General features: G+C 33.9%; 9 protein-coding genes and 3 pseudogenes across 12 annotated transcripts, besides 4 other annotated features; 5 read left to right on the top strand and 7 right to left on the bottom strand.

The window, feature by feature from the left end:
- Nucleotides 1-2,501: part of a mobile genetic element that runs on past the window's edge.
- Nucleotides 1-14,750: part of a mobile genetic element that runs on past the window's edge.
- On the top strand, nucleotides 1,024-1,518 carry TVAGG3_0450450 (repellent protein 1 family; the record flags this gene model as incomplete). Its single annotated transcript, XM_051234594.1, has 1 exon — nucleotides 1,024-1,518. The coding sequence occupies one exon, from the start codon at nucleotides 1,024-1,026 to the stop codon at nucleotides 1,516-1,518; it is 495 nt and encodes a 164-aa protein (XP_051104324.1).
- Nucleotides 1,565-1,801, top strand: TVAGG3_0450440 (uncharacterized protein; the record flags this gene model as incomplete). Its single annotated transcript, XM_051234593.1, has 1 exon — nucleotides 1,565-1,801. One exon carries the CDS (start codon nucleotides 1,565-1,567, stop codon nucleotides 1,799-1,801), a length of 237 nt encoding a protein of 78 aa, XP_051104323.1.
- Nucleotides 1,965-2,285, top strand: TVAGG3_0450430 (uncharacterized protein; the record flags this gene model as incomplete). The annotated part of the gene is made up of 1 exon (XM_051234592.1): nucleotides 1,965-2,285. One exon carries the CDS (start codon nucleotides 1,965-1,967, stop codon nucleotides 2,283-2,285), a length of 321 nt encoding a protein of 106 aa, XP_051104322.1.
- On the bottom strand, nucleotides 2,906-3,451 carry TVAGG3_0450410 (organellar and viral DNA polymerase type B; the record flags this gene model as incomplete). Its single annotated transcript, XM_051234591.1, has 1 exon — nucleotides 2,906-3,451. A coding segment is annotated over one exon (546 nt), but the record flags the coding sequence as incomplete, so codon positions are not given.
- Nucleotides 3,868-4,624, bottom strand: TVAGG3_0450400 (annotated as a pseudogene). Its single transcript has one exon. A coding segment is annotated over exon 1 (757 nt).
- Nucleotides 4,786-5,451, bottom strand: TVAGG3_0450390 (uncharacterized protein; the record flags this gene model as incomplete). Its single annotated transcript, XM_051234590.1, has 1 exon — nucleotides 4,786-5,451. One exon carries the CDS (start codon nucleotides 5,449-5,451, stop codon nucleotides 4,786-4,788), a length of 666 nt encoding a protein of 221 aa, XP_051104320.1.
- TVAGG3_0450380 lies at nucleotides 5,653-6,726 on the bottom strand (annotated as a pseudogene). Its single transcript has one exon. A coding segment is annotated over exon 1 (1,074 nt).
- TVAGG3_0450370 lies at nucleotides 7,158-8,330 on the bottom strand (annotated as a pseudogene). The gene has a single exon. A coding segment is annotated over exon 1 (1,173 nt).
- Nucleotides 14,751-16,101: 1,351 nt separating the features above from the next.
- TVAGG3_0450350 (protein of unknown function, DUF4106 family) lies at nucleotides 16,102-18,531 on the bottom strand (the record flags this gene model as incomplete). Its single annotated transcript, XM_051234589.1, has 1 exon — nucleotides 16,102-18,531. The coding sequence occupies one exon, from the start codon at nucleotides 18,529-18,531 to the stop codon at nucleotides 16,102-16,104; it is 2,430 nt and encodes an 809-aa protein (XP_051104319.1).
- Nucleotides 18,532-18,683: 152 nt separating this feature from the next.
- Nucleotides 18,684-19,013, bottom strand: TVAGG3_0450340 (protein of unknown function, DUF4106 family; the record flags this gene model as incomplete). Its single annotated transcript, XM_051234588.1, has 1 exon — nucleotides 18,684-19,013. A coding segment is annotated over one exon (330 nt), but the record flags the coding sequence as incomplete, so codon positions are not given.
- Nucleotides 19,014-19,625: 612 nt separating this feature from the next.
- On the top strand, nucleotides 19,626-20,681 carry TVAGG3_0450330 (attachment subunit-related family; the record flags this gene model as incomplete). The annotated part of the gene is made up of 1 exon (XM_051234587.1): nucleotides 19,626-20,681. The coding sequence occupies one exon, from the start codon at nucleotides 19,626-19,628 to the stop codon at nucleotides 20,679-20,681; it is 1,056 nt and encodes a 351-aa protein (XP_051104317.1).
- A 166-nt stretch (nucleotides 20,682-20,847) lies between these two features.
- On the top strand, nucleotides 20,848-21,771 carry TVAGG3_0450320 (uncharacterized protein; the record flags this gene model as incomplete). The annotated part of the gene is made up of 1 exon (XM_001315556.1): nucleotides 20,848-21,771. The coding sequence occupies one exon, from the start codon at nucleotides 20,848-20,850 to the stop codon at nucleotides 21,769-21,771; it is 924 nt and encodes a 307-aa protein (XP_001315591.1).
- A 430-nt stretch (nucleotides 21,772-22,201) lies between these two features.
- Nucleotides 22,202-22,415: a mobile genetic element.
- Nucleotides 22,416-23,240: a mobile genetic element.
- Nucleotides 23,241-23,288: the final 48 nt, after the last annotated feature.

Genomic DNA, 23,288 nt, shown 5'->3' with positions numbered 1-23,288 from the left:
AGAAGATTCCTTCCATTAGAAGCTATTCGATTTATTCCAGCTTTTGCAGGAAACATTCAGCTTAAAGTAAAGTTCAGTAGCGACGCCTTACAATGCACATCTATATCTGTAAATGATATCATTGCTTTCAATCCAACTCTTAAAGTTGCATTTGCTTCAGATTCAAATCCACCGACAAATAAATTTGTTCCATGGAATGAACCATTCACTATGATAACGAAGGCAGTAGAAGCTAGTGGAACAGTTACTATTACAACTGTAACCCAGCAACTATTTCGAACAAAGATGGATTTTAATGAATGTTTCATTCATCCAAAGTCATTTTCTTTAGACCCTAACATTTATACAGAACTTGTAGAACATTATACAAACGAGGCTTTATGTTTTCCTGTTAAAGTTATGGATTGGATTCCTATGGACGGTTCATTCTCAAGAATACAGATAGTTCAAGTGCAACATTTACAGCAGCTTATACGCCTATTAATGTTAAAAGTATTTGGGCACTATTTAGAAAGAAAGACAACTATTATGTTAATTTTGAGAACCCTAAGTTTAAATATCTTCAGCTTTCCATGGGAGCTTATGGAAATATGCCTGCAGAACCTGAAAATCATATGGACCTGTATTTTATGAAATGGTTGCGAACGCCTGCAATACAAACAATGATATGATTGGATTTAATGAAGATGTTATGAGGTCATTGGTGGATGATGGTAGTGTGGAACATAAATGGGATAGCTATTACAACACACATTTCTTATGTGGTTTTCCAACTGAAGTGGACTTTTGCTTCCAGCAAGGTCAAACATCTACTGCTCCAATAACATACAAATTGTCTGTTAAAGGACCTATTGAACTAGCAACTGAAAACGTACCAAAGCCACTTATTGGATTTATGAGGGATTGTTGCTTTGCAATACAAGTAAGACAGTCAGGCATACCAATAATAAGACTTGACGACTATAACTTAGCACGGACGACAGTGAGGAATAAAGGATGAACGTTTATTTTTAAAGCTTATAAATGAGTTCTTCATCAAGCTCTCGCGAACCTTCACCATCTATGAAACAAACTTTACCAAACGATTATGGAGCACCTATTGAATATTTCTTACGAGCTGCACAATGGCAAAGAGCAGTCTCACCAAGGTTAGGTGTTCCACCAGCTCCTGTCAAAAATAGCATTTGGTCAAGTCCTTATATAAAATATGGTCTCCCACTAGGTTTGCTAGCTACAGCAGGAGCAGTTATGATGTTGAAAAGAAATAAAGCAAATGTTGTAAATAATACTGAAGTAGCTGAAGTTAAACAAACTCCAACACCTTCGCCAAAACCAACGCCTTCGCCAAAACCAACGCCTTCGCCAAAACCAACGCCTTCACAAGCAAAACCTTCAATGACTCCTGAACCTATGGAAGTACAAACTCCTGTTCAAAAGTCAACTCCTAAACCGACTCCAACATTTAAACCAGAACCTACTTCTCAAATAAATCGTAAAACTCCTGCGTTTCCTTACTGAAAAATAACGTTATTTTATTTAATATTAAAATTTTTATTTGATTGAAATGACAAATAAAGTCACTGAAGCAATGAAACAAAAGTTTTTGGTAGAATACATTAAATCAGGAACTATTCCAGAAGGTTTTTACATTCATACTATGAAGGATGGTAGAGTTCAGTTTAGAAAGATAAAGCAACCATTAGATAAAGAAGGAATTTTGAGAAAGATTAAACTTCATGAGGACAACATTGCTAAACTTAGGAAGAAGTTAGAAGAGTTGGATAAAGGAAGAGAGTTATAAAGCAATGAATTCAACAGGGTAGAAATGAGGTTAGAAATGAGGTTAGATCTACCCTTCTACCCTAAATTTATTTTTGCGCTATGTTTTCATACGTGTGAGGGTGGTGATATCATTAATTTTTAAGTTTATTTTTTAAAATTATTTTTATTTTATTTTGGATGTAATGACGAAAACTATTGAGATAACAAACTACAACGGTCATGAGTTCAAGAACTTGTTCTTCGTTCCTCGTGAAAATACATTCTATCAGATACGAGGGAGAAAGGGTAAAGTTAGTTTGAGCGTTTATGACAACAAACATAATGGGAGATATATAAAAGCAATAGATACAAACGGTAAGCGTGTTTCATTAGCTTTGTCAAAACTTACTAACATTTATTTTGACAGTGATTTTGACCTATATGAAGAAGAAAGTGAGTCAGAAGATTATGAGCTGTTATGTGAAGCACAGCAATGGGAGGAGTTGCAATACTTTTGTAAGTGAGAACGTTTATTTTTACATTAGTGAAGTCGTTTGTGAAAACGTTTATTTTTTCATTAGTGAGGTGAAGTGGTTGGCGGCTTTGTAAATATTTAATGTTAAGTTAGTGTTGTCGTTTGTGTTGTAAAATATACGTTAACGGTTTTGTAAAGTGTCAAAACAGCTAAGTTTGGTAAAGTGAAACGCAGTGCCACCGTACCCAAGATATGTATACTAACTAAAGTCTATGAACATAATAACCTTTCAAACCAGGTGCCAAATTCTTGCGATTTTCGTACGGAATCTCTTCTCTCGGTTTTCCGAGGGAAGCAATCATATGAGAAAATTCTTCTAAAAGTTCTTTTGTCTGTTGGTTTTCAAACCAATGATATGCTTGCTTTGTAGAACGAAGAGCATTCATTATACTTTGCACTTGGTACATGTCATCTTTGACCGAACGAATGAGGCGAAGTTGTTTGTTATATTGTATGTATTCGTATTCTTCATTTATGGCTTCATGAACGATAGCAGTTGTTGTGTTCTCTGTTGTTGACATTACTGTCTTTATATTCCGGATAAAAAAAATATTTTATAAAAAACTAACTTTATTTTCTGACTTTCACAAAAGACCAAAAATAAACGCTTTACATGTATTTTTCAGCAACTTCGTCAAATAATTTTATAGCTTTATCTATCTCATCTACTTCAAACGTTTCTTTACCTTTCATGGGAGCACCATACATTTTCTCAAAAACTTCAAGTAGTTCTGTTTCTGCGGCTCTCATATCATTAACGAACACAACCTTGACTCTATTGACTGTACTGTCATATCTTTGAGTTATATTATATGTTCTTCCTATCTTATATCTCTTTGTATTGAAGTCCTTCGGTTTCTGAACGATATAAAGTAAGCCTTCACTGCAACGTTCTGAGTCGAATGAACCATAAGTTATGAAGTTATATCCAACCACTGGGTCTAACCATAACAAAACTATTGGTATAAGACTTTTGTCAATGAGATATGCTGTAGTTCCATAGAATCTTACCGATATCATAAGCTCAGGATTTCTTGTCAAAATTTTCTGAGTTGAAGCATTTCTAACCCAGTCGTTTGTTTTCTTTCCAGATGGAGATATAATGTCTGACAAAGAATATTTGTTGTATTTCTTTGAGTATCTTACGTTTAAATCACCTATTCTAACCACTTTGGTGTCATTGTCTATCTTTCTAACTGTTTCAAACTCAATGTTTGTCATTACTGTCTTTACATACAAAATAAAAATTTTTCTTAGAAAAAAATTAGCGTTATTTTTCTAACTAATGAAATTCATGAATTTTGTTGCTGAATTCAATAAAAATATATTTTAGGTGAAGAGGTGAGATTTCACCTCCTTTCTCACCTAATTTTTCACCCCAGTTATTTTATAAGCGTTTTACATGAATTGTACGATGTATATTTGAAATTCTAAACAATTTCGTAGCTTCTATTTCTTCTGTCAGTATGTCAAAAGTTTTAACAATGTCGAAAGTTTCTTTATACTTCTTCTTGACGTCAGATAGAAGGAAATCGTCAGCTGTTGGATAGTTTTTGTTCAGAAATGCTAACATGTCCATTTTATCTTCTGCTGGTTTCTCTACTTCTTTCTTTAAGTCAGCATAGTCGTTTCTCATACGTTCTATCTCTTTGATGGAGTAGTTATATTTCCTCATTGCTGCTTTACATTTTGAACATTGCGGATTCATTTTTGCGTTATACATTGAAATTTGACCTGCTAGAACAACTAAGGCGTCAATGGTTTTCTTTAACTCAAAAGTTGTTGGTTTTATTTGTCCATTCCATATTTTACATCTTTTATCTTTATCTCTTATCTGCCATACACATTCAGCAACTAATGAAACAAAGTTGTCGTATGTCTTAAACTCCCCAGATTTATATATGTCAGAGATGTTCTTATATACCATGTCGCAATCTTTGTTCATAACTTTATGGTTGCAATGATATCCTAGAAACTCATAGTTTACTTTACGTATGAACTTCTTATTTCTACTGAGTCAGTTGGTTTCACTTCTATTTCATCGAATTCATGAATAGTTAGTTTTTGCTGCTGAATTTCAGGCAATTTGGGTAAATGGTCAATAATGTCCTGCATGTCATAAAGATACTGTTCATTTGTTTCATCTTTCACACTACAGTCTAAATTACTTGTTAAAAGTTCTTGCTTAATTCTTTGTATTTCTGTCTCAAAAGTATATGAAGAAGGAATAAAGCTTTTCATCTCTACTAACATAGATGTAGGATTCATGACTAAAGAGTTTGGTGCTGTAGTTGTTTGAATTGTTGTTGTGCCGATTGTTGAAATCATATCTTTTATACAAAATAAAAAAATAAATAAAAATAAAACTAACTTTATTTTTCTGTCTTAAGGAAATTCATGAAAATTCACGGGGGTGAAAAAACAGGTGAAATCTCACCTCTTCACCTAAACATTATTTTTGGTGAATTCAATAAAAATAAATGGTTCATTTACTCACAATATTTTTGTACAAAACAACCCCAAGCTTTTAACTTCTTTTCTGCAGCTTCTAATGCTATCTTAGCGAGTTCATATTCTCTAAATTCTCTCTTTAAATCTTCTTGTTCCCATTGGTCTAGTTCGAATGGAGAATCGCTATAACCATAACATATCTCACGTTCATGTTCTAATTGTTTTTCGCGCATTTTTCTAACTTCTTGTTCGAACAAAGGTTTAGCATTCTCTACTGTATCTTCGAGTTCTTCTTCATCTAATTTCTCATGAACTTTCTTGTCTATGGAGTCCATAATATCTTTGACATAAAATGCATACTTTACAGAGCACCATTCAGCAACAAAATGAACGAGGTCAGGATGTATGTAAATACCTTTGAATTCATTTATAACACCCTTTGTAAGCTCATAAAATGCTTGTTTTGAGGTCGAGCCACTTTTGGCTCCACCGTATTCGTTCATCCAAAACTCAAGAATTTCCTGTATTTTAGTACTATTGAGAAATCTGTTTAAATGGTTTAACCTTCCCGCTTCTCTTGCCATCTTTGTTGCATTAATGTAACCATCCTTGTCTCTACGTAAGACTTCAATACCGTTATAAGTGCCTTTTGTGAATGTTTCACCATTAGATTTGTTCGTGAATGTTTTTGCTTCGACTGACATTTCTGTTCTTACATACAAAATAAAAAAATAAATAAAAATAAAACTAACTTTATTTTTCTATCTTAAGGAAATTCATGAGGGTGAGAAAACAGGTGAGATCTCACCTCTTCACCTAAAATATATTTTTGGTGTAAATTTATGAAAACATTAATAATACATGACTGTTCTCATTCATGTCTGATTTACATCTAATGAAAAAGTTTAGAAGAATTTTCTTATTCTTTCTGGCTTATTTTTGTCTTTCCAGTACTCCCGCTCTAATGGACCCAGATGTGTTGGCTTTGACTCTCTCAAGTTCTTAGATGGTATAACATCTTCAACGCCTCCTTCATATCTTACTATAAGTGTCATCGTTTGTGTTATAGCCAAGTATTTCAATAACCACTCCTCGCTTTGCTTCGTCAATGGTTTCAGCAAGTTTGCCATTACTACTTTCGACTAATTTATGTCGAGGGTAAAATGCAATGGAGTCGTCAGCAGCTTTTATAAGATATCCATTACCTTGCGTAGAGTCTACGATATAATAATTTCGACTTAACCTTAAACGTTTCTTTGTCAACGGTTTGTCGTCAAGAACTACACGAACTTTGTACCAGGAATGAGGGTAAATTGTGTTGAATTCTGATATTTTGTGTTTGGCTTCGTTTCTTTTGTATATACTTTTCTTCTTGTTGTTGTGTCATTGAATTTGGTGTATGTCCTGTTGTAGAATTTGTTGAGAATTATATACTTCGAGAAAGTGTTTCATTGTTTCTTCGTAAAGTCTCGCTCTTGATTTAAATCTCTGAGAGTCCTTATGAAGCGATTAATGATACCTAAAATATTATGGTTATGGTCTTCAGTAGTGTAGTGAGTTATGTTATGCTTAATGAAAATCTGTGATTTCATTGCTGAGGTATGCTGAATCCTGGTCTGATGTTAAAGTACTTGGGCTATGTTCTGCTACAAACTTTTGTAAAACTCTTAACACTTCACGAGTTCCTTTATTTTCATTATATACGCAAAAGCTTTGCGAGTGTTAACATTAATGAAGATGAGGAATGGTTTATGTCCTCCTTTTCTGCTTTGAATGAGAGTGTCAAATTGTATGCGTCAGGAGTGTTGGAGTAAATTGGTAAAAAGTAGTCGTAAGGGTTTATTTTTTTGATGTACAACATTTTTGTCAAAGAACTTTTTCACTTCAGCTCTGTTAGTAAATCCCCAACTTTTTGCTGCTTCATTGAACTTCTTAAATGACCTCCATGGATGTTGTTCGAATACTTCTTTCAAGCTCATTTATGTAAAGTTAAAGATTTTAACCAACTCGTATCCAAGCGTGCATTGTTATATAAGGAGGCATATAATCTTTTCCATTACCTGCTGGGTCTGTAATACCAGCTACAACATGTGTATGATTTCCTGCAGTTCCACAGAAAATATCTGCGCTTGAATCTACTGGGTCAGTTGAAATATCATATCTATTCATTCCCCATCTATCCGAACCCGCTGCAAGATTTATATAACCTCTTTTTGTTATTGAATGTGAATGATTTCCTTCCACAGATGTTCTTCCACTGAACCTATGCATATGTGAAGGAAGGTTTTCAATACCTATTTTCTTTGAACCTCCCATCTTCATTGACTGCGTATTAGTGTAGAATGGAAACTGTCAACTATTTCATACCATCTACACCAAATAAAGTGTTTGGATTTATTGATTCATAGACGTATAAACAGCTCCTATAGGATATATTAAATCATATATGCTCATAACTCTATAAACATATTCTAAAGAACTTATGTCATTAAATACCATTTGGAATGTATCTCCGGATGAAATTTGCATTTGTTCCACTTTATAATGTAATGTTAGTTCAATAGAATTATCCAAGAAAAATTCAAAAGTATCTGGTTGAAGACCTCTAACAAATTCAAATGGAGTTGCTGGTTCACCATTTATAATTTCTGTTGTAAATGTCATTGTATCTGGTTTCGAAATTTCTTTGTTAGTTCTGCATCCACATAAGTTTTTGTCTGCTTTCTTATCTAACATTGCTGTAGTTCATGTGCTTCAAAGTTTCTGGCATGACCTTCGATATTCATACATTTGTTATTTAAGGAGTTTAGTGTATCTTTTACGCTTGTACTTGGATTCTCTAAAGGTGCACTTGAACCAAGGGTATAGTTCAATATTATGTCGTCTGCTCTAACAGTAGTGAAGGATTTATGTGTATGGTTCTTGTCGGCTTTACTGTCTAATGTAGCTTGAAGTTCATTTATATCGGAGATATTGTGTTTATGAGATTTCAAAACTTTGTTCGTTGCGTCAAGTTCATCTTTGTCAGCTTTACTTTTAATAGCATCTTCAAACGTTATTTTTGACTTAACTCTCAAAGTAAATCTTGGTTCAACTAATACACCTTTAACAGAGAAAGTAGAGGCATAAATTTCATCGTTATAACCAAATGCTTCTGGTGCTTTACCTGTGTCATACTGTACAGTACAGCGTATATCATAACCTTTAGCACGAATGAATTTATATCTTCTTTCATTGGGGTCTTCCGTGCTTATTTGTTCATCCTGTGTTAAATATCCATGGTAGTCCGTTATAATCTGTTCGTCTGAAGTTATATAATGAACGTGGTTCTTGACTTTATCACTCAGAGCTAAAAGCTCATTTTTGTCTGCTTTTTCGGCTAATTTCTCATTAACATCATTCACTTCTAATTCAACTCTTCCGCCAGAACTCTTATTATCATTAATCTTTTTCATTAATTCCGTAATTACATCATAAAGACTATATTCTTTCGGTTTTGTAAATAATGAGTCAAAATTTCTTTTCATCATTACATCGCTGACATTAATGATATCACAATTCCTTTTTCATTTATTCTCTTCATTAATTCTGCAATAATGACGAATATATAATCTGTTAATTTATTCTCTTCATCGAGGGTTATAGAATGTTTTGAAATTGAATCATTAACTCCTCTAAATAAATCAATAACTTCAGGATACACGTTTATAATGTCTCGAATAACCCGACCAGTATCCTGTTGTTCATGTTCTTCGTTCCCGTCGTTACGTGGTTTTATATCTCTACCATCATCAACGCAGCCATAACCGGAGGGTTTGTTGCTACCTGTTCGAAAATCTGACCGTTATGTATGGTATATCTAAATAATTTCTTTGTGTTTGTTAAAACATTTGAAACAAGTCTTTTAAAACCATCTACAAAATTTCCTGTTTCACCTAAATGTCTCTTGCAGCATTTACAAGCTCACCCATTCCCGGTTTTGACCCAAAAACGTCCATATTGCATTTATTTCACTCTGTATAGTTGTCCATTCAGCGAAATTAATACCCGCATTCGCTAAGCTGAAAATGAAATTCAGTGGATCGAACTTATCCACCTTCTTTTTCAATTTCAACGAACTCACTAACATGAGATTTTAAATATTCTTTCGTTAAAATTGTTTTCCCCGATGTTATGTCATTAACAAACTATCACCGTCAAAAGTTAACGAATTCAATTTCGTCGTTGATGCTTTTATTTCATACACCGCTTTATCGATAGTTTTGCTCACCTTCTTTAGAAGCATATGAAACATTAATGAGATGAATTATATGTATCGTGAATGAATTAAAATCAATGATTTTCATTAATGACGCCTTTAATGATTCATTTACTGTCGAATCCCTTAAAGTAATTAATAACTGTCATTTATGAAAGTACACTGCAAACTGTCGAATTTGGATCAATGCTGTAGTTGGTGCAGGAATATTAATGATATAAGTCATTAAATCATTAAGTGACGTAAATAATGTTGTCGTTTTTGATTTAATTTCTTTAGCATCTGTTATATATGTAATTTTATTTCTGTAGTTTCTGAATTAAAGATATTCGCTAAAAATGTTTTGTAAACTGTTTTGAACAGCTGGTAAACCGTTGAATTCGGAACTCTTACGATTTCACCGTCTTAATAAAGGCATTGCACATGCGTAGTGCTTGGGTCAAATCTTTCGGGATTATAATTCAACATATATTCTAACGCTTCATGAACAGTTATATACTGTTGTGTCGTTCTTCATGACAACTTCACCATTTACAATGAATGGCATAGTACATGGAGTTAAAATAGGGTCAAACTTTTCATAGTCCTTCCATGTTATGTATTTCTCAGTATTTCCATCACTGATAACAATATATTTGTCAGTAAGTGTGAGAGAGTATTGACCAAATATAAACGTTTAGCTCTGTCAGCTTCATACGCATATGCAGCTATACTCATATTTTAATGAGAATAAAATTTGTTCTATTTGCAAAGTACAGACCCAAACGAATACGGGACAGTAAAGCTACAAACAAACTTAGTCTACAGAATGAGGCGCTTGCATTCAGAATGGTTGACTTCAATACTATCGCTTCATTCGTTATAACAGATGAAACAGATTTCATGGAGATTGAAATAGATGGAAAGAAGCACGAAATAAATTTCACAATAATGTAGAATATAAGATGAAAATTAGCTGGAGTGTTAAATGCTCTCATAAATACTACAATAAACAATGATAAACGAAGAAAATTAATGAATGTTAAACTTATTGCAGGATTTGAAGTTCAGTTTATGCGAAGGAGTTTAAGATACCAAAATGAGTCATAGAGTTCAATTGCTTCTGGAGCATACCATATGACATTTCCTTTGAAAGTGTTGACAAAACCGATTGAGATGAAATCTGTTCCATACGTATGTTATGTAATTGTTTATACATTGAGTCTAAAATAGCTAATGTCACAGGTATTTCAGGATTAATAGTAAAGGTTCAGTAGAATATAAATCCTTCTGTTATGCAGTCAATTCAATGTTCATTCCAAACGTTCCTGTCATAGCAACTCATTTAGGTAAATGGGTTCGCATTAGTCCTCATAATTTGAAAGACATGCAATTCAGACTTGTTGACTTTCAAGGAGAGCCTGTAGAACTGAAGGCACCAGTGCGAATGACTGTTGAAGTTGACTTTTTAGAAAATATTAAATGCAACAGCTTACAAGAGAACTCAGAGCTAAAATATAAAGTATGAATATTTGTATTAGGTCATGAACTTTGGTTGTTGCTGTTTGATGAAAACAAATGAGTTAGTTATGTCAGTCAAGAGAACAGAAAAATATTGTGTTAGTGAAAAACTGCACCAAGTCAATAAGATTAGGTTTGCATTATGAAGATGAGTTCGATACTGTTGAAGAAGTTTTGGATAGATACTATAAGTTGCTTTAATTTACTAAAACATATTTCAAACAAAGCTTATAGTAAGTAGATAGTTTGTATACTCGTTCGAAATATTTATACTTAAACTCAACTCCTGTAGTTCCTGGTGTTTCCAATGATGCGGATGTTACCTATTTTCATGAATATTGGCGTTTGACCACAGCATTCGATTTCAGGTCGAGATAGTCAATGACACATTGTTTCCCTTATTCGTGAGATAACATTTTCAAGGTCCTCCTTTGTTAATTATTTGGTTCTTACTTATAAGATTTGTCAAAAGCTTCTTATCGTCTTTGAGTAAAATTGTTTGGTATAACTGAAGAAGGTAATGGTCTACGTTATCTGAAGAGATTTTTTGAACTTTGTGTAAGGGTTGTCGTTGCTTCCTTGAAAGAATTTGGTCCAGGTGGATACTCTAACTTAACATCTGATGTAGCGTTAGCGTTTGAAGCTGAGTTTAAATTCACGGATTTCACTCTGGTTCCTTTTTCTTTCAAACACTCTGAACTATAGTTCTTTATGACAATATTGTTTGTCGTTCGTGAGTCAACATTTGATGTTGGTTCAATTGGAACATTAACGGAACCAGCTAAGATGGATTTGCTTCTCATTTCATATAGAATAAAAACCTTTTATATGTATGAAATGAACAATATACTCGACAAGGGTTTGAATGTAAAGCTAACGAATGAAAATATTGTTGAATTCACTGAGACAGGAGCTGTGTATAAAGATGTAGAACTATTGAACAAAAGAGCTAAGGGAAGAAGCAGGAATATGAACAAAGGGTGGAAGCCTATAAAAATTTATGTCAATGATGGCTCAGGAGGTTCAAACATAAAGTATGCAGAAAGTTATAGAGTTTATGCTCTCAAAGGTGAAAAGCCTTCATTTAAGAACAGCTATTCTAACGCATATCCTCAAAAGCTAACGGATGGGGAAGTGGATGATATGAATGACAGCAAAAATATTAACAGAAATGGCGACAGAGATGCATGGAATTTGTTTACCATCAATCAATTGAAGGTTAAACTTTAAAACAATGTTGGTCGTTCCCATGGAATATTTTTGACTTTAATGGTATTAGTCATGATATGAATCTCAAGGTATGAACGAGGAGAGATGAGAGACTTATATGCTTCCCAAATTTCTTCAAAAGGTAATGTTATACCTGACTGTTTCCAAATGAGTTCAATATCATAACGTGAGAAACCTTGAAAGATAACGAAGTCAGTTATGAGACGTTTTATGTTTAAAGCAAGAAAACGCCATATTTGCATAAGTATTGCTACAGTTAAATGGTAATGTCTGACTTTAGTTATGATGTTAGCTAATGGTGAGTCAGGCTTTGACACTAAACCTTTTCCGGCGAAGTCGTCACAAACGAGCAGAGTGTTTGAAGGATACTTTTTGAAGGGGTATTTTGAAAGTTTTGATAGAATGTAGTTTGTCAGTCGTTTCATATCGTAAACTCCTGAGTATTGTCGTAAGTGGTGTTTGTCAATAATTCTTTCCATCTCCTCAGAAGTCTTTTGCATTCCTGACTGTATGAACTCTACGATGGCATAATATTTTCTCTTACGTCGAATGTAACGTTGAAGAAATTCAATGAGTTCACTGTCTGGAACTTTTAAACGATAGAGGCTTGAACTTTTGACATAAATGTTTTCGCTGTTGAGTCCATAGAGTCTGAAATATATGATTTGGTCATAGTAAGAGTCGTTTCCTAAACGCTCTGTTATGAGTATATGACGAATGAGGTTGAATGTCTTTGACCCCATCTTTCCACAATAGAAATAAACACCATTTGAACAGAATTCATAATCTTTGCTGAAAGGAAGAATAAGAGAAGTTAAGTTTGAGTTTCATTCATGTCTTCATCTACATCATGTATTAAATGCTTCATTTTATCTCCATTAAAAATGCAAGTCAGAAATATTTAGAACATAGCACCGAGTCTAACTGACAAGAGTATAAAGATACTATGAACATGTTATGATGAAAACCAACCAAAAGAAAGTCAGTATACTTATGAATATCAAACAGGAGGTGAGAAGCTATTGAAATAAGACAAGTTAGAAGTATTCCAGCAGGAAGGACAATATTATTGAAGAACTTTAATGTTTTGAGATATAATGACAAAGAAGCAAAGATAGTTTCCCTGTTGCTGTGTATGTGAACCTAGACACAGGAGATGACATGAAAGTTTTTAACACAAAGCTTCAAACGGTAGTGAGAGAACAACTGACTGCGGAAGGGCATCCATTACCTTCAGAAGTTACCATAGCATATAATTTTGAAACAAATGCAATAGATTTTAAAATCGTCTCTGCAAAGAAGTCAGGTTTTACATTTAATGAAGCAGATGTATATTCGAATGAAAACTTCAAAGCTATTGCATGGTTAGATAATGACGATTGCTTTAAGAAAATCTTTAAATTCAGTGACTCAAATGTCAATAGATGACCTTCGTGGAATGTTACCATCGACGTTTACAGTGAAGGTTCAGCAGGATTGCTACAAGATTTGTCAATTGGTGGTATTTGGTGAGAACATTGTTATAAAAGTATAAGTGAATTTGCTGAAGAATCTATATTATGTCTTTCAAACTATATGTATTCGCCGCCGAAGCATTATAGTATATTTGTCAGTAAGTTTAACATAAGACTTGTCGAACCTTCTTCAATGAAAGATGTTGTGCTACCCAAAGACGGAAAGGATGGACTCATTATTGAGATGATTTTAATTGCATATTAAATGAGCTTGTTTTTTGAAGGTCATTCATGATGAAATAACTGTTGTAGAAGATGTTAGCAATTGTTCAGACATTTTATTGAGAATAGATGATATAAGAAATAAGTTAGATAGACCGCAAAGCGGTGAGGGCGAAGCCCGTGAGAACGCTTATGTTTCATTGACTTTCTCCAGTAACGAGAACTTTTATGAGATAATATTGAAGAGAGATGATTTTAATATGGTGTAAATGGTAGCTTGGGCAGCTTTAGGCGCAATGGGAACAAAAGCATTAGCATTTGGAGCAAAAGCACTTGGAGCTTATGACGCAGTAAATAAAATGAGTGGAGGAAGAGTTTCGAAGACATTAGATGCAAATAAAGGAAAGATTGGAGGTTGGGTTGCAAAGAAGTTAAGATTAAATAAAATAGGGCTCATAAATAAAGCATCCAATTTGGTTGCGACTGAGTCAGAAAATGCTTTAGGAAAGGACGATGAGTTTGCAAAACACGCAAAAGACTTTAATGACCAGATGAAAGGTGAAACAATGCATTTAAATAGAGTCGATGGAACTAAAGAAAATGTTTCTTCTCCACCAGTAGTTCTTCCGTATGGTCCCTATGGAATGTATGGAAACCCTTACGAAAGACCATTTGACCCATTGACTGGTGGAAGTAACTGGTATCATTACGGACGAAGAAGAAAGACAGTCAAGTTGGAGACAGACGTGAAGAAAGCAACTAAAAAGAAACCAAGGAAGAGAGTTATAAAGCAATGAATTCAACAGGGTGAAAAAGCAGGTGAAAAAAGAGGTGAGATCTCACCACTTCACCTAAATTTATTTTTGTGCTATGTTTTCATACGTGTGAGGGTGGTGATATCATTTATTTTTAAGTTTATTTTTTATTTTTACTGAAAATTTTTATTTGGATGTAAATGACAGAACAAAAGCAACTCATTCGAATTCCACAGTATAACAAACATACATTTAAACATTTATTCTTCCTTCCTGAGCATAACATGTTCTTTCAAATACATCCGAGACCAGTTGACTTTTCATTGACTGTGTATAAAGATAGAAATAGTTATATAATTAAACCATACGATGACGAAGGTAAGTTATGTAAATTGTACGTTAAGAAGTTAGAGAAAGTTTATGGCTTCAAGTATGACTACAATAGGGTTAACACTGATGATGAAGATATTGAGGAAAATTTATGAGAACATTAGTGAAGTCGTTAGTGAGAATGATAGTGAGAACGTTTATTTTTTACATTAGTGAGTTCGTTAGTGAAGTGAAGTGGTTGGCGGCTTTGTAAAGTGTCAAATTCACAAGTATTGGGTAAGGTGGAACGCAGTGCCACAGTACCCAAGACTTGTATACTAACTAACAGAGCTTGTCCATATGGAATAAGCTCGTTTCCAAATATATGTTTTTGTAGCCATTCTGGTTTTCTTTCCATGTAACCAATAATATAGTGATGCGAAAAATTCCCAAACATATGGGGTTTCTCATATCCCGTCCCCTATCGTTTCCCCAATTCAATTTTTTTTGGAATTTTATTTTTTTTCCCGCCCATTTGAATTAAAAATGGGCGATTTTCGTTAATGTGATTGAAATATCATAAAATTAATACGTATTTTAGCTAATAATTCTATTTTTATACAATATTCTCTCATTAAATCAACATTTTTTTCTGATTTTAATTTTTAATTTTTAATTTCTTCATAATTTTAGCGATTTATGCTCATTATTAGCAAATAAATATATATATAATAATACTTATTTCATTTTATTCAGATAGGTCTTTGGGATTGGGATACCTTGTCCAAATTCAGAGGAAGTTTGAGAGGTTGGGATGGGGTAGCCCATATTCAATTATCCCAAGTGTACTCCACGAATTTAAATTATATTATATTATTGATGACATATCTAAATTTATCGATAAAAATTTCAATGCGTACACAATTTTTTTGAGAAAATTCTTTTTTTTTACTTTATTTTCATTCATAAAAGCTCACGTGAACTTAATTAACAACTGAGACATTTCCTATGAAATCATTTAATGCCGTCAAAATAGACATGTCTAAGCTGTTTTGAGTGACTTTCGCTCGATGTCTGATGCAATATCAGACATCGAGCGAAAGTCTCTCATATTGGCAACACATCCATACGATCAATACTATAGCTACGAATTACAAGCCTGTTTGGGCAATTTTTGGCCGAGTTCTGATTTTTCATTAGATCTCGAGCGAAAGTCTCTCAAATTGGCTGCCAGTTCATAAGAGTGAAACTCTAGCTACGAATTAGAAGCTTGCTTGAGAGACTCTCGCTCGCGTTGGGATCTGCATCAGAACTCGAACGAAAGCCTCTCAAAGTGGTAAGACCTGCTCATTGTTGAGCAGGAGCTGCGTAATGTGTTCGAGTAGAGTGAGGCTCTTCTAAGATCTTCCTTGTGATTGGAAGAAATTAGAAGAGTCTCACTCTACTATTTTGTAATTGTATGCCCTGGCCTTTGAGTGACCAGGGCTGCGTAATGAATTCGAGTAGGATTGTACAATAGCTCGGCAAACGCCGAGCAAATTGATATAAACGTACATCCCACAAAAAATGGATTGTCAAAATTTATCCCAAATTTTACAAAACCGCAGCGGTTATGACATCCCAGGGCTAAAAAAATTCGGAAACTCGCATCTCTACAATAATATCTTTTGTGAATGGGAAAGCTTTTACCCAACGTTTCAGTCTTGCGTCATTTATTTCTGTAGTTGGTTTTATTTTGTCATGGATCATGTTTTTCAATACTAACATTTCATTTGGTACTGTCCATTTGAGTTTTCTTAAATATTCATCCCTTCTCAGTTCATTGTCTGCAAAGTAAGTTTTTATGACATTTTGCAAACTTTCGTTTGCAAGGTCATGTACAATAGGTTCTCTTCCTTCTCTCTCCCTAACTCTCTTTCTAAACTCTTCACCAAATATACCATCTCTATGGTTCTGTGTAGTTCTTTGAGATAAATGTTCTAGAACGTCAGGTGTTATATTTCCCTCAGCCATGTTCATTTCATACTGGTCCAAAATATCTGCATCTTTCATATCTTTCAATGGCATTAAAGCCGCGCTGAAAATACCCGTTATATCTGGTTCACCATTCACTTCCATTGCGTCTACAACTTCTTGGAATTGAGGTTGTAAGTTTATGAACCACCTATCCGGATTAGCTTTATGACCCCATTTCATTGTAGTTCCATAGTCTGCAGAAACAAAAGTAGGTTTGTTTCCATATTGGTTAGGTTCTGAATGAACTTTAAACAATGTTTCATTTCTATATGTTTTGTTGAAATTTAACCTTTTATTTTCACCGAGTTCAGCCAAAGATTGAACGTTATATGGTCGTAAGTAAAAAGGATTATTGTATTTGCGTACATTTTCTTTCAGTACTTCCATTCTATGCTGAATATTTTCATCTGATGTTGGAGTCTTTTGTATGTCGGTGAACATTTTTCGATATTCTTCTACTATGTCAGCCGAATTTTTCTTAGACTCTTGGAAAGATTCTATATTCACCTCATACTCTTGTTGAGGGTCAAGATTTTTCGGCTGTTCCAAATCTTCATCTAGTTCTGTGAAGTTAGTTTCCAAAGGAGGGACTTGTTCGTTTCCTTCAGGCTCTTCTAGCTGTTGTTGCTGAACTATTTCTTCCATGTCTGGTTGTATCTGAACTTCTTCCTGTTGAGTTTCTTGTACCTCATCTGCTAGCATTTCATATATTCCGAGACCGTTTTTAAAAAGTTCCCTATCTAAGTCATCCGGACTCATAAACCTTTCTTCTTTCGTTCCGTCTCTATTTTTTACGCGTTTCATGAAGAGAGTTGAATTATCATTTAGCTCTGACACCAAATATCTCGGAGTAAATTCATCCATGTCATTTGGATGATATGCTATTAAATCATATCCCTTAGCGAGCTTGTATTTTTCAGGTTTGAGATTATATCCCATTTGGTGCTGAACCATAAAGCTAAATAGGTTCGGGTCAGTATTTCCTTCCTTGAACTTTCTAATAGCTTCTTTATATCTGTCACTAAAGTCAAGAGTATCTGGGTAACCATACTCTTCCTTAAGCATTTTTAAGAATTCTTGGTTTCCTTTTTCTCTACTTCTTTTATGTCCTTGTTCTGTTTGTGGTTGTTGTTGTGCAGGGTTTTGAACTGTTGGTTGCTGTGCAGGGTTTTGAACTGTTGGTTTTGGTTGTTGTTGTTGTGCTGGATTTTGAACTGTTGGTTGTTGTGTTGGTTGTTGTGTTGGTTGTTGTGTTGGTTTTGGTGCATGCCTGTGTCTGTGTCCATGTGACGATGTAAATGTTTTAGGTAGTCCTGGTGCAGGTGCTTCTCTTGGAGGGTTTGGTGGTATATAAGTTCCACCAGCTGGCACATATGTTCCATCTGCAGCATAATGTCCTACCTGACTTTTCGTTTTTAAGAAAGCATTTACTAGGTCTGTTTTGGTCTGTTGTAACTCTTTTTCTTGACTTTCCACAACAGTTGCTCTAACGGCGTCATAGGCACTTTGAACTGCCTGTCTCGTTGCTGCATCTGTTATTTTCGTCATATTTTGTGCTACTTCTCTTAACTCTTTGTCGAAACCTTCAGACTTCAGTTTCTTTCCAGATGAGAAGTCGTTCACTAGTTTCACCTTACTATGAAGAGCTTCGAAGGCATTCTTAAAGTCAGCATTCATTAAAGCTTCATTTGAACTGTCTTCATCCGCTCGTATTTTTGTCCTTATTGACCCTATAAGTTGGGCTGCTTTAGCGTTGGCTTGGGCATCTAACCAGTCATTATTAGCTTTTATATATTCTGCGCTTTTCATTGCCTTTTGCATGGCTGCGTCGTTATTTTTACTTTCTTGTGCTAAGTTTTCATACTGTACGGTTTGGTTTTGCAACTGTAAAAGTTTTTCTGCCTTTACATTTGCTTCAACTTCTTTTTTATACTCATTGCTATCCATATATGTCTTCAGGGCTTTTTGTTTTATCTCTTCATCTTTCAGTACTTTATATTGAGTAGTATGGTTTTTCAAATTTATGACATCTTGTTCCATTTTTGCTACTTCTGCTGCTTTTTCTGACACTTTTTCGCATATTCCTCTGTACTTAGTTCTTTCAGTTGTTCTTCTTTCTTCTTTTTCTCTACGTTTAACTCATTGAGTTTCTTTGTGTGTCTGTCATATTCTAGTTTCTTTTCGTTTTCACTTATTTGTTTCTGTATGTCTATGTTTGACTTTTTGACATCTGTTATTTGATTTTTGAGTGAACTCAAATTCATTTGACTTTGAGGGTTATAAGCTGTTCCGTCTGCAGCTCCACCATAGCCTGCCATTTTCGCTAAAAGTGCCGCTCTTAAACCTCCACTCTGTGCACCAATAACTCGGTTTAAAAGCATAGGGTTGCTTGACATTTGTTGCAACATAGTGGGGTCATTCATCATTTGTTGTTGCAACTGTTGTTGTGGTGTCAGTTTTACTATTGGATGTTTCAATGCTCCCTTCCTCTTACGTATATTCTTACGTAGCTTACGTGGCATTTTAAGTGAAGTTAAAAAGCGGGTTTTGACAGATGTTTATATGACACTTTTTGTTCAGCACAAAAAACTACTCGGTCAAAGTGTTGTCAGTTTTGTAAAATAACCGTCCTATCTCATTCTATAAGAGAGAAAAGGCTTCTCAAAGTATACTTCCTTGGAACGCCTGTAACTTTTCCTGTAGCGACGATAGACCCTTATTTGTCCGGACAAAGTTATACTATTTTGAGTGCTCTACAAAAAAGTCAACGGCGACGACTCTTAAAAACCGTTGTGTAAAAAGTTTTACCGTTGGACAAAAAAGTATATATAGAAAACAAAAAACGTTTATAGTTCATTCAATATTTGAGATAAACCGTTTTTCCAACGGTAACTATTAAATAAAATAAAAAAATAGTGGGGTCTCCGTTGACGAAAACGGTTTATCTCAAACTTTTCTATGAGTGGTCCGAAAAAAACAGTTCATTTTTCATAATGGAAGGAAGAACAAGTGTCGCAAACAATTCGTCGACTACCTCTGCAGTTAAAGTTCCTACAGCTTATGTCTCACCATTCTCAAAACCCTTACGACCTCCTATAATACCAAAGCAACCTCCTCATACAATTCAAGACAAATTGTCCAACAATTTGAGTTCTTCTTCTTCTCAAAACACAACAGAAACATCTGAAACAGTTGTCCAAACAGCACCAGAACAAGTTTCACATAGTTCTACAATTCAAGACAAATTGTCCAACAATTTGAGTTCTTCTTCTTCTCAAAACACAACAGAAACATCTGAAACAGATGTACAACCAATAGAACAAGATATAGTCTCTCAAACTACAAGTATGTTAACAAGAGCACAATTTCAAGATTTAATTTCTCTTGAACAATATTCGAGTAACGAAACACAAAGCGACAACTGTAACCTCTCGCTACCCGAATCCATTCAAAGAAAATACGCCATGAAAAGACTGAATTTGTTGTATAAACTTCTTAACAATTGGGGGGTCGAAGACAACTCAGATTATATTGAAATGTTTAACAAAGTCATAGAATCTCTTAAACCAATTGAAAACGACATAAAAAATCCCGGTGTTCTTGTAGACCTTTTCGCCTCAAAATTACCAGTTACAACTAATCTAATAGCAACACAAGCTATAGAGCAATTTATTTTATGTTTTCCCAAGCAATATAGACAACACCTGAGGGAAACAAGAATAGGAAAATTTCAATTGGTGTATCCTACAACATACAACTATTACGAAGAAGCAAATGAATATGGAGAACTCTCATTCCATTTCACACTTTCAGTTCCTGAGGGAGAAGAAAAAGCAATCTATCATGTACAATCTCTTGCAGGATGTGAAGGAAAACCTCACATAATAACTACTGTTGCAATTGACAAACCTGCAAGAGTCGAAGACGATGTTTTGTTCGCGTCCATTGCTGGTTTTGGCATGGGAGAACCAATTCCAATTTCCCATTTCACAGAATACTCAGCACAACATTTTCAAAATGTAGAATTCGTGTTCTACGACCATCAAAAGTTCCTGCTAACAAAACCAAAGAAACAATTTGTCTCAATATTTGTTGCTGGTCATGTGGCTGACAAAGAGCCATCAGATACTGACTATGAAGAAGAGGAGGAGGAAGAAGAAAACGATAGCGATGTCGTTCTTATCGAATAAAAACTTTAATTTTTTACTATATAATTTTTTTAGTTCTCCTCTAGGTTTTTTAGGGGCTAGAGGGCACGAAGTGCCTGGAAGCCCCACTCACCTGACCTGCTTTGATCGGATCTCGTTTGTTGTAATCTTATCAACGAGATTTTTCAATTTTTTTTCGTGTAAAGGAATGAATACACTAAAAGCTGATCTTAGAACAATATTATTGCAGGAGAAAGAGCATCCATTGACACAGGAAATAGAATCACTAATAGAACAATCATTTAATCCTAATTATATTAAACCAGTAAAAACATGGGCTCTAATCCACGATGAAAAGAAGAGATCAAAGCTTATCGCGCTTCTAAAGGGAGGAATGACTATCAAGAAGCTACCAAAACTCGTTACAGGCGTTCTGGAACCTCAGCCTGAATTTGTTCTTACTACAGCAACCTCTGTTATCGATGTAAATCACTGCTTCCCACAAATATCTCCAAGAAGAAAGCAAATGGATGTTACAAGACGCTCCCAAATCATGGAGCAAGGAATATTTGGAAATTCATCAAAATATGCAGGAGTTCAACAACCAAAATCAAACATTATCGAGTTTCAATGCCGAAAATTATTCAATCCATTAGCAATGGAGAGAATTTTACCGACTGCTGAATTAAATATCGCTTTTATCAGAGAAATAGCCAATTGGTGTGATACAAACGCAAACTACTATCCATATATTGACAAAGCTCCTGATTTCGAGAGCAGTCCACGAGGACAAGCTTATCTTTACAAAAGAATCCTGAAAGAAGACCATTTAATGAATAATACGTATGTACAAACCAATCCAAACTCTCCAAGATTAAGAGAACCTCCTTCTACATCTAGATCTTTAATGTATTCAGTATATAAAGATACATTTTCCCCAGAATCCACAAAAGGCTTCAAACCATCGAATCCTGTTATTCCTCCATTAGGACAATGTCCTTTCAGTCGTTATCCACAAGTAAATGCAGAAGAATACGTATATACTAATGAACAAGTTCAGGAACAGTGTTTAAGCAATCGAACTGCAAGAAGAGCTTTTAGAAACGTATTTAATGCTAAGACACATATCTAATTCTTGTGGTTTTGAAAGGTTAAATTTATTTTGATTTTTTGAGGTTTGTTTTGTCTATTGTTTGCTTAAAAATTATTTTAGAAAACAAAAATATTTTATTTTGCTTAACTACGAATCCAAAAACTTTGATTTATCCTTAAAAATTTGATCAAAATTCTCAATAAAACCTTAATTAGACATGAATATCTGTTTAAAATACCTTATATTCCTGATAATGAGATGTTGTTCTTATTATTTTCTCTTCTAAAATGATATTTACAATCATTTTTGAATTGATTTCGTCATAATTTAAGCTTGAGAGATCATTTTGAAGTTTAGCGATGCCAACTTATTGTATCTATAGTAGATTTCTAATAATATCTATCTGTAAATAATTGAATAAATTGTTTTTATTCGAAAATTAGATTTGTTTAATTTTAATATTATCGTGGAGTAGGTGACAAAAGTGCATACTCTTAAATTAACCTTAAATGTTTATTTTTCGATATTTTCGGTATTAACCTTATTGTAAATTTTTCCGGTGATAAATTTATCACACTGAGGTTATTTTTCCGGTGAGATTTTTAACCTTGATTTAATGAAATTAATATATATAAATTTTATTATTTTTAATTTCGAATGAGTATAATAAAATAGTTTTTTATATCGTCATAACTCTCATCACTGTTGTGATTCCAAATGCGATTATTAAGGTTCAAGTCGCTAATGTTTTGAATGAAGATAGAGCAGTAAGAATTCTTACAAGGGCAGGTAATCGGATTGTTGAGCAAAGAGCTTCAAAACACGATGAATGTTTGAAATTAATTCAACACATTTTGGAAATTGTCGAAAGCCGAAGGATTGAACCTAATGTCCTTATTCCATCTTTGAAGACAATATTAAATTTGGCACAAAGAAGTTTAAAGGAAGAGTAAGCAAGATTAGATAATTTGGACTTTTTTTAAAATTAATGAATAAACAGTATATTTTTGAAGTGTAAGCTTATTTACCTGAAGCTATATTACTTAATATAACATTCAAAGTATTATTGCTATTTATTGGAGAACAAATTTATGTAATTTTCACATGAAAATTGATAAATTTGTATTTCCTTATGATAATCAATTTTTGTATTTGTAGAGAGTCTCCCTGCATGATATCAAGACTTGGCTATTGGTCTTTATCCATTTTTGAAAATTGTATTGTAAATTGTAAGAATTTCTGAATACTACTACTATAAAATATAATTGCTTATCAATGTATATTCTCCCTGCATGATATCAAGACTTGGCTATAAGTCTTTATCCATTTTTGAAAATTGTATTGTAAATTGTAAGAATTTCTGAATACTACTACTATAAAATATAATTGCTTATCAATGTATATTCTCCCTGCATGATATCAAGACTTGGCTATAAGTCTCTATTCATTATGAGTATGACCCCATTTTTTTTACAAAAAGTGCCGAATTGCAACTTTGTCCCAATCTCTATTATCGTGTTGCATGCTAAGTAGTGTCAATGTGTAAACCTCTCAAT

The sequence above is a fragment of the Trichomonas vaginalis genome, chromosome V, assembly GCF_026262505.1.
Source record: "Trichomonas vaginalis G3 chromosome V, whole genome shotgun sequence".
In the NCBI taxonomy this organism is placed as follows: Eukaryota; Parabasalia; order Trichomonadida; family Trichomonadidae; genus Trichomonas; species Trichomonas vaginalis.
The sequence above is the reverse complement of the archived record's forward strand: the minus strand, read 5'-3'. Positions and strand labels throughout refer to the sequence as shown.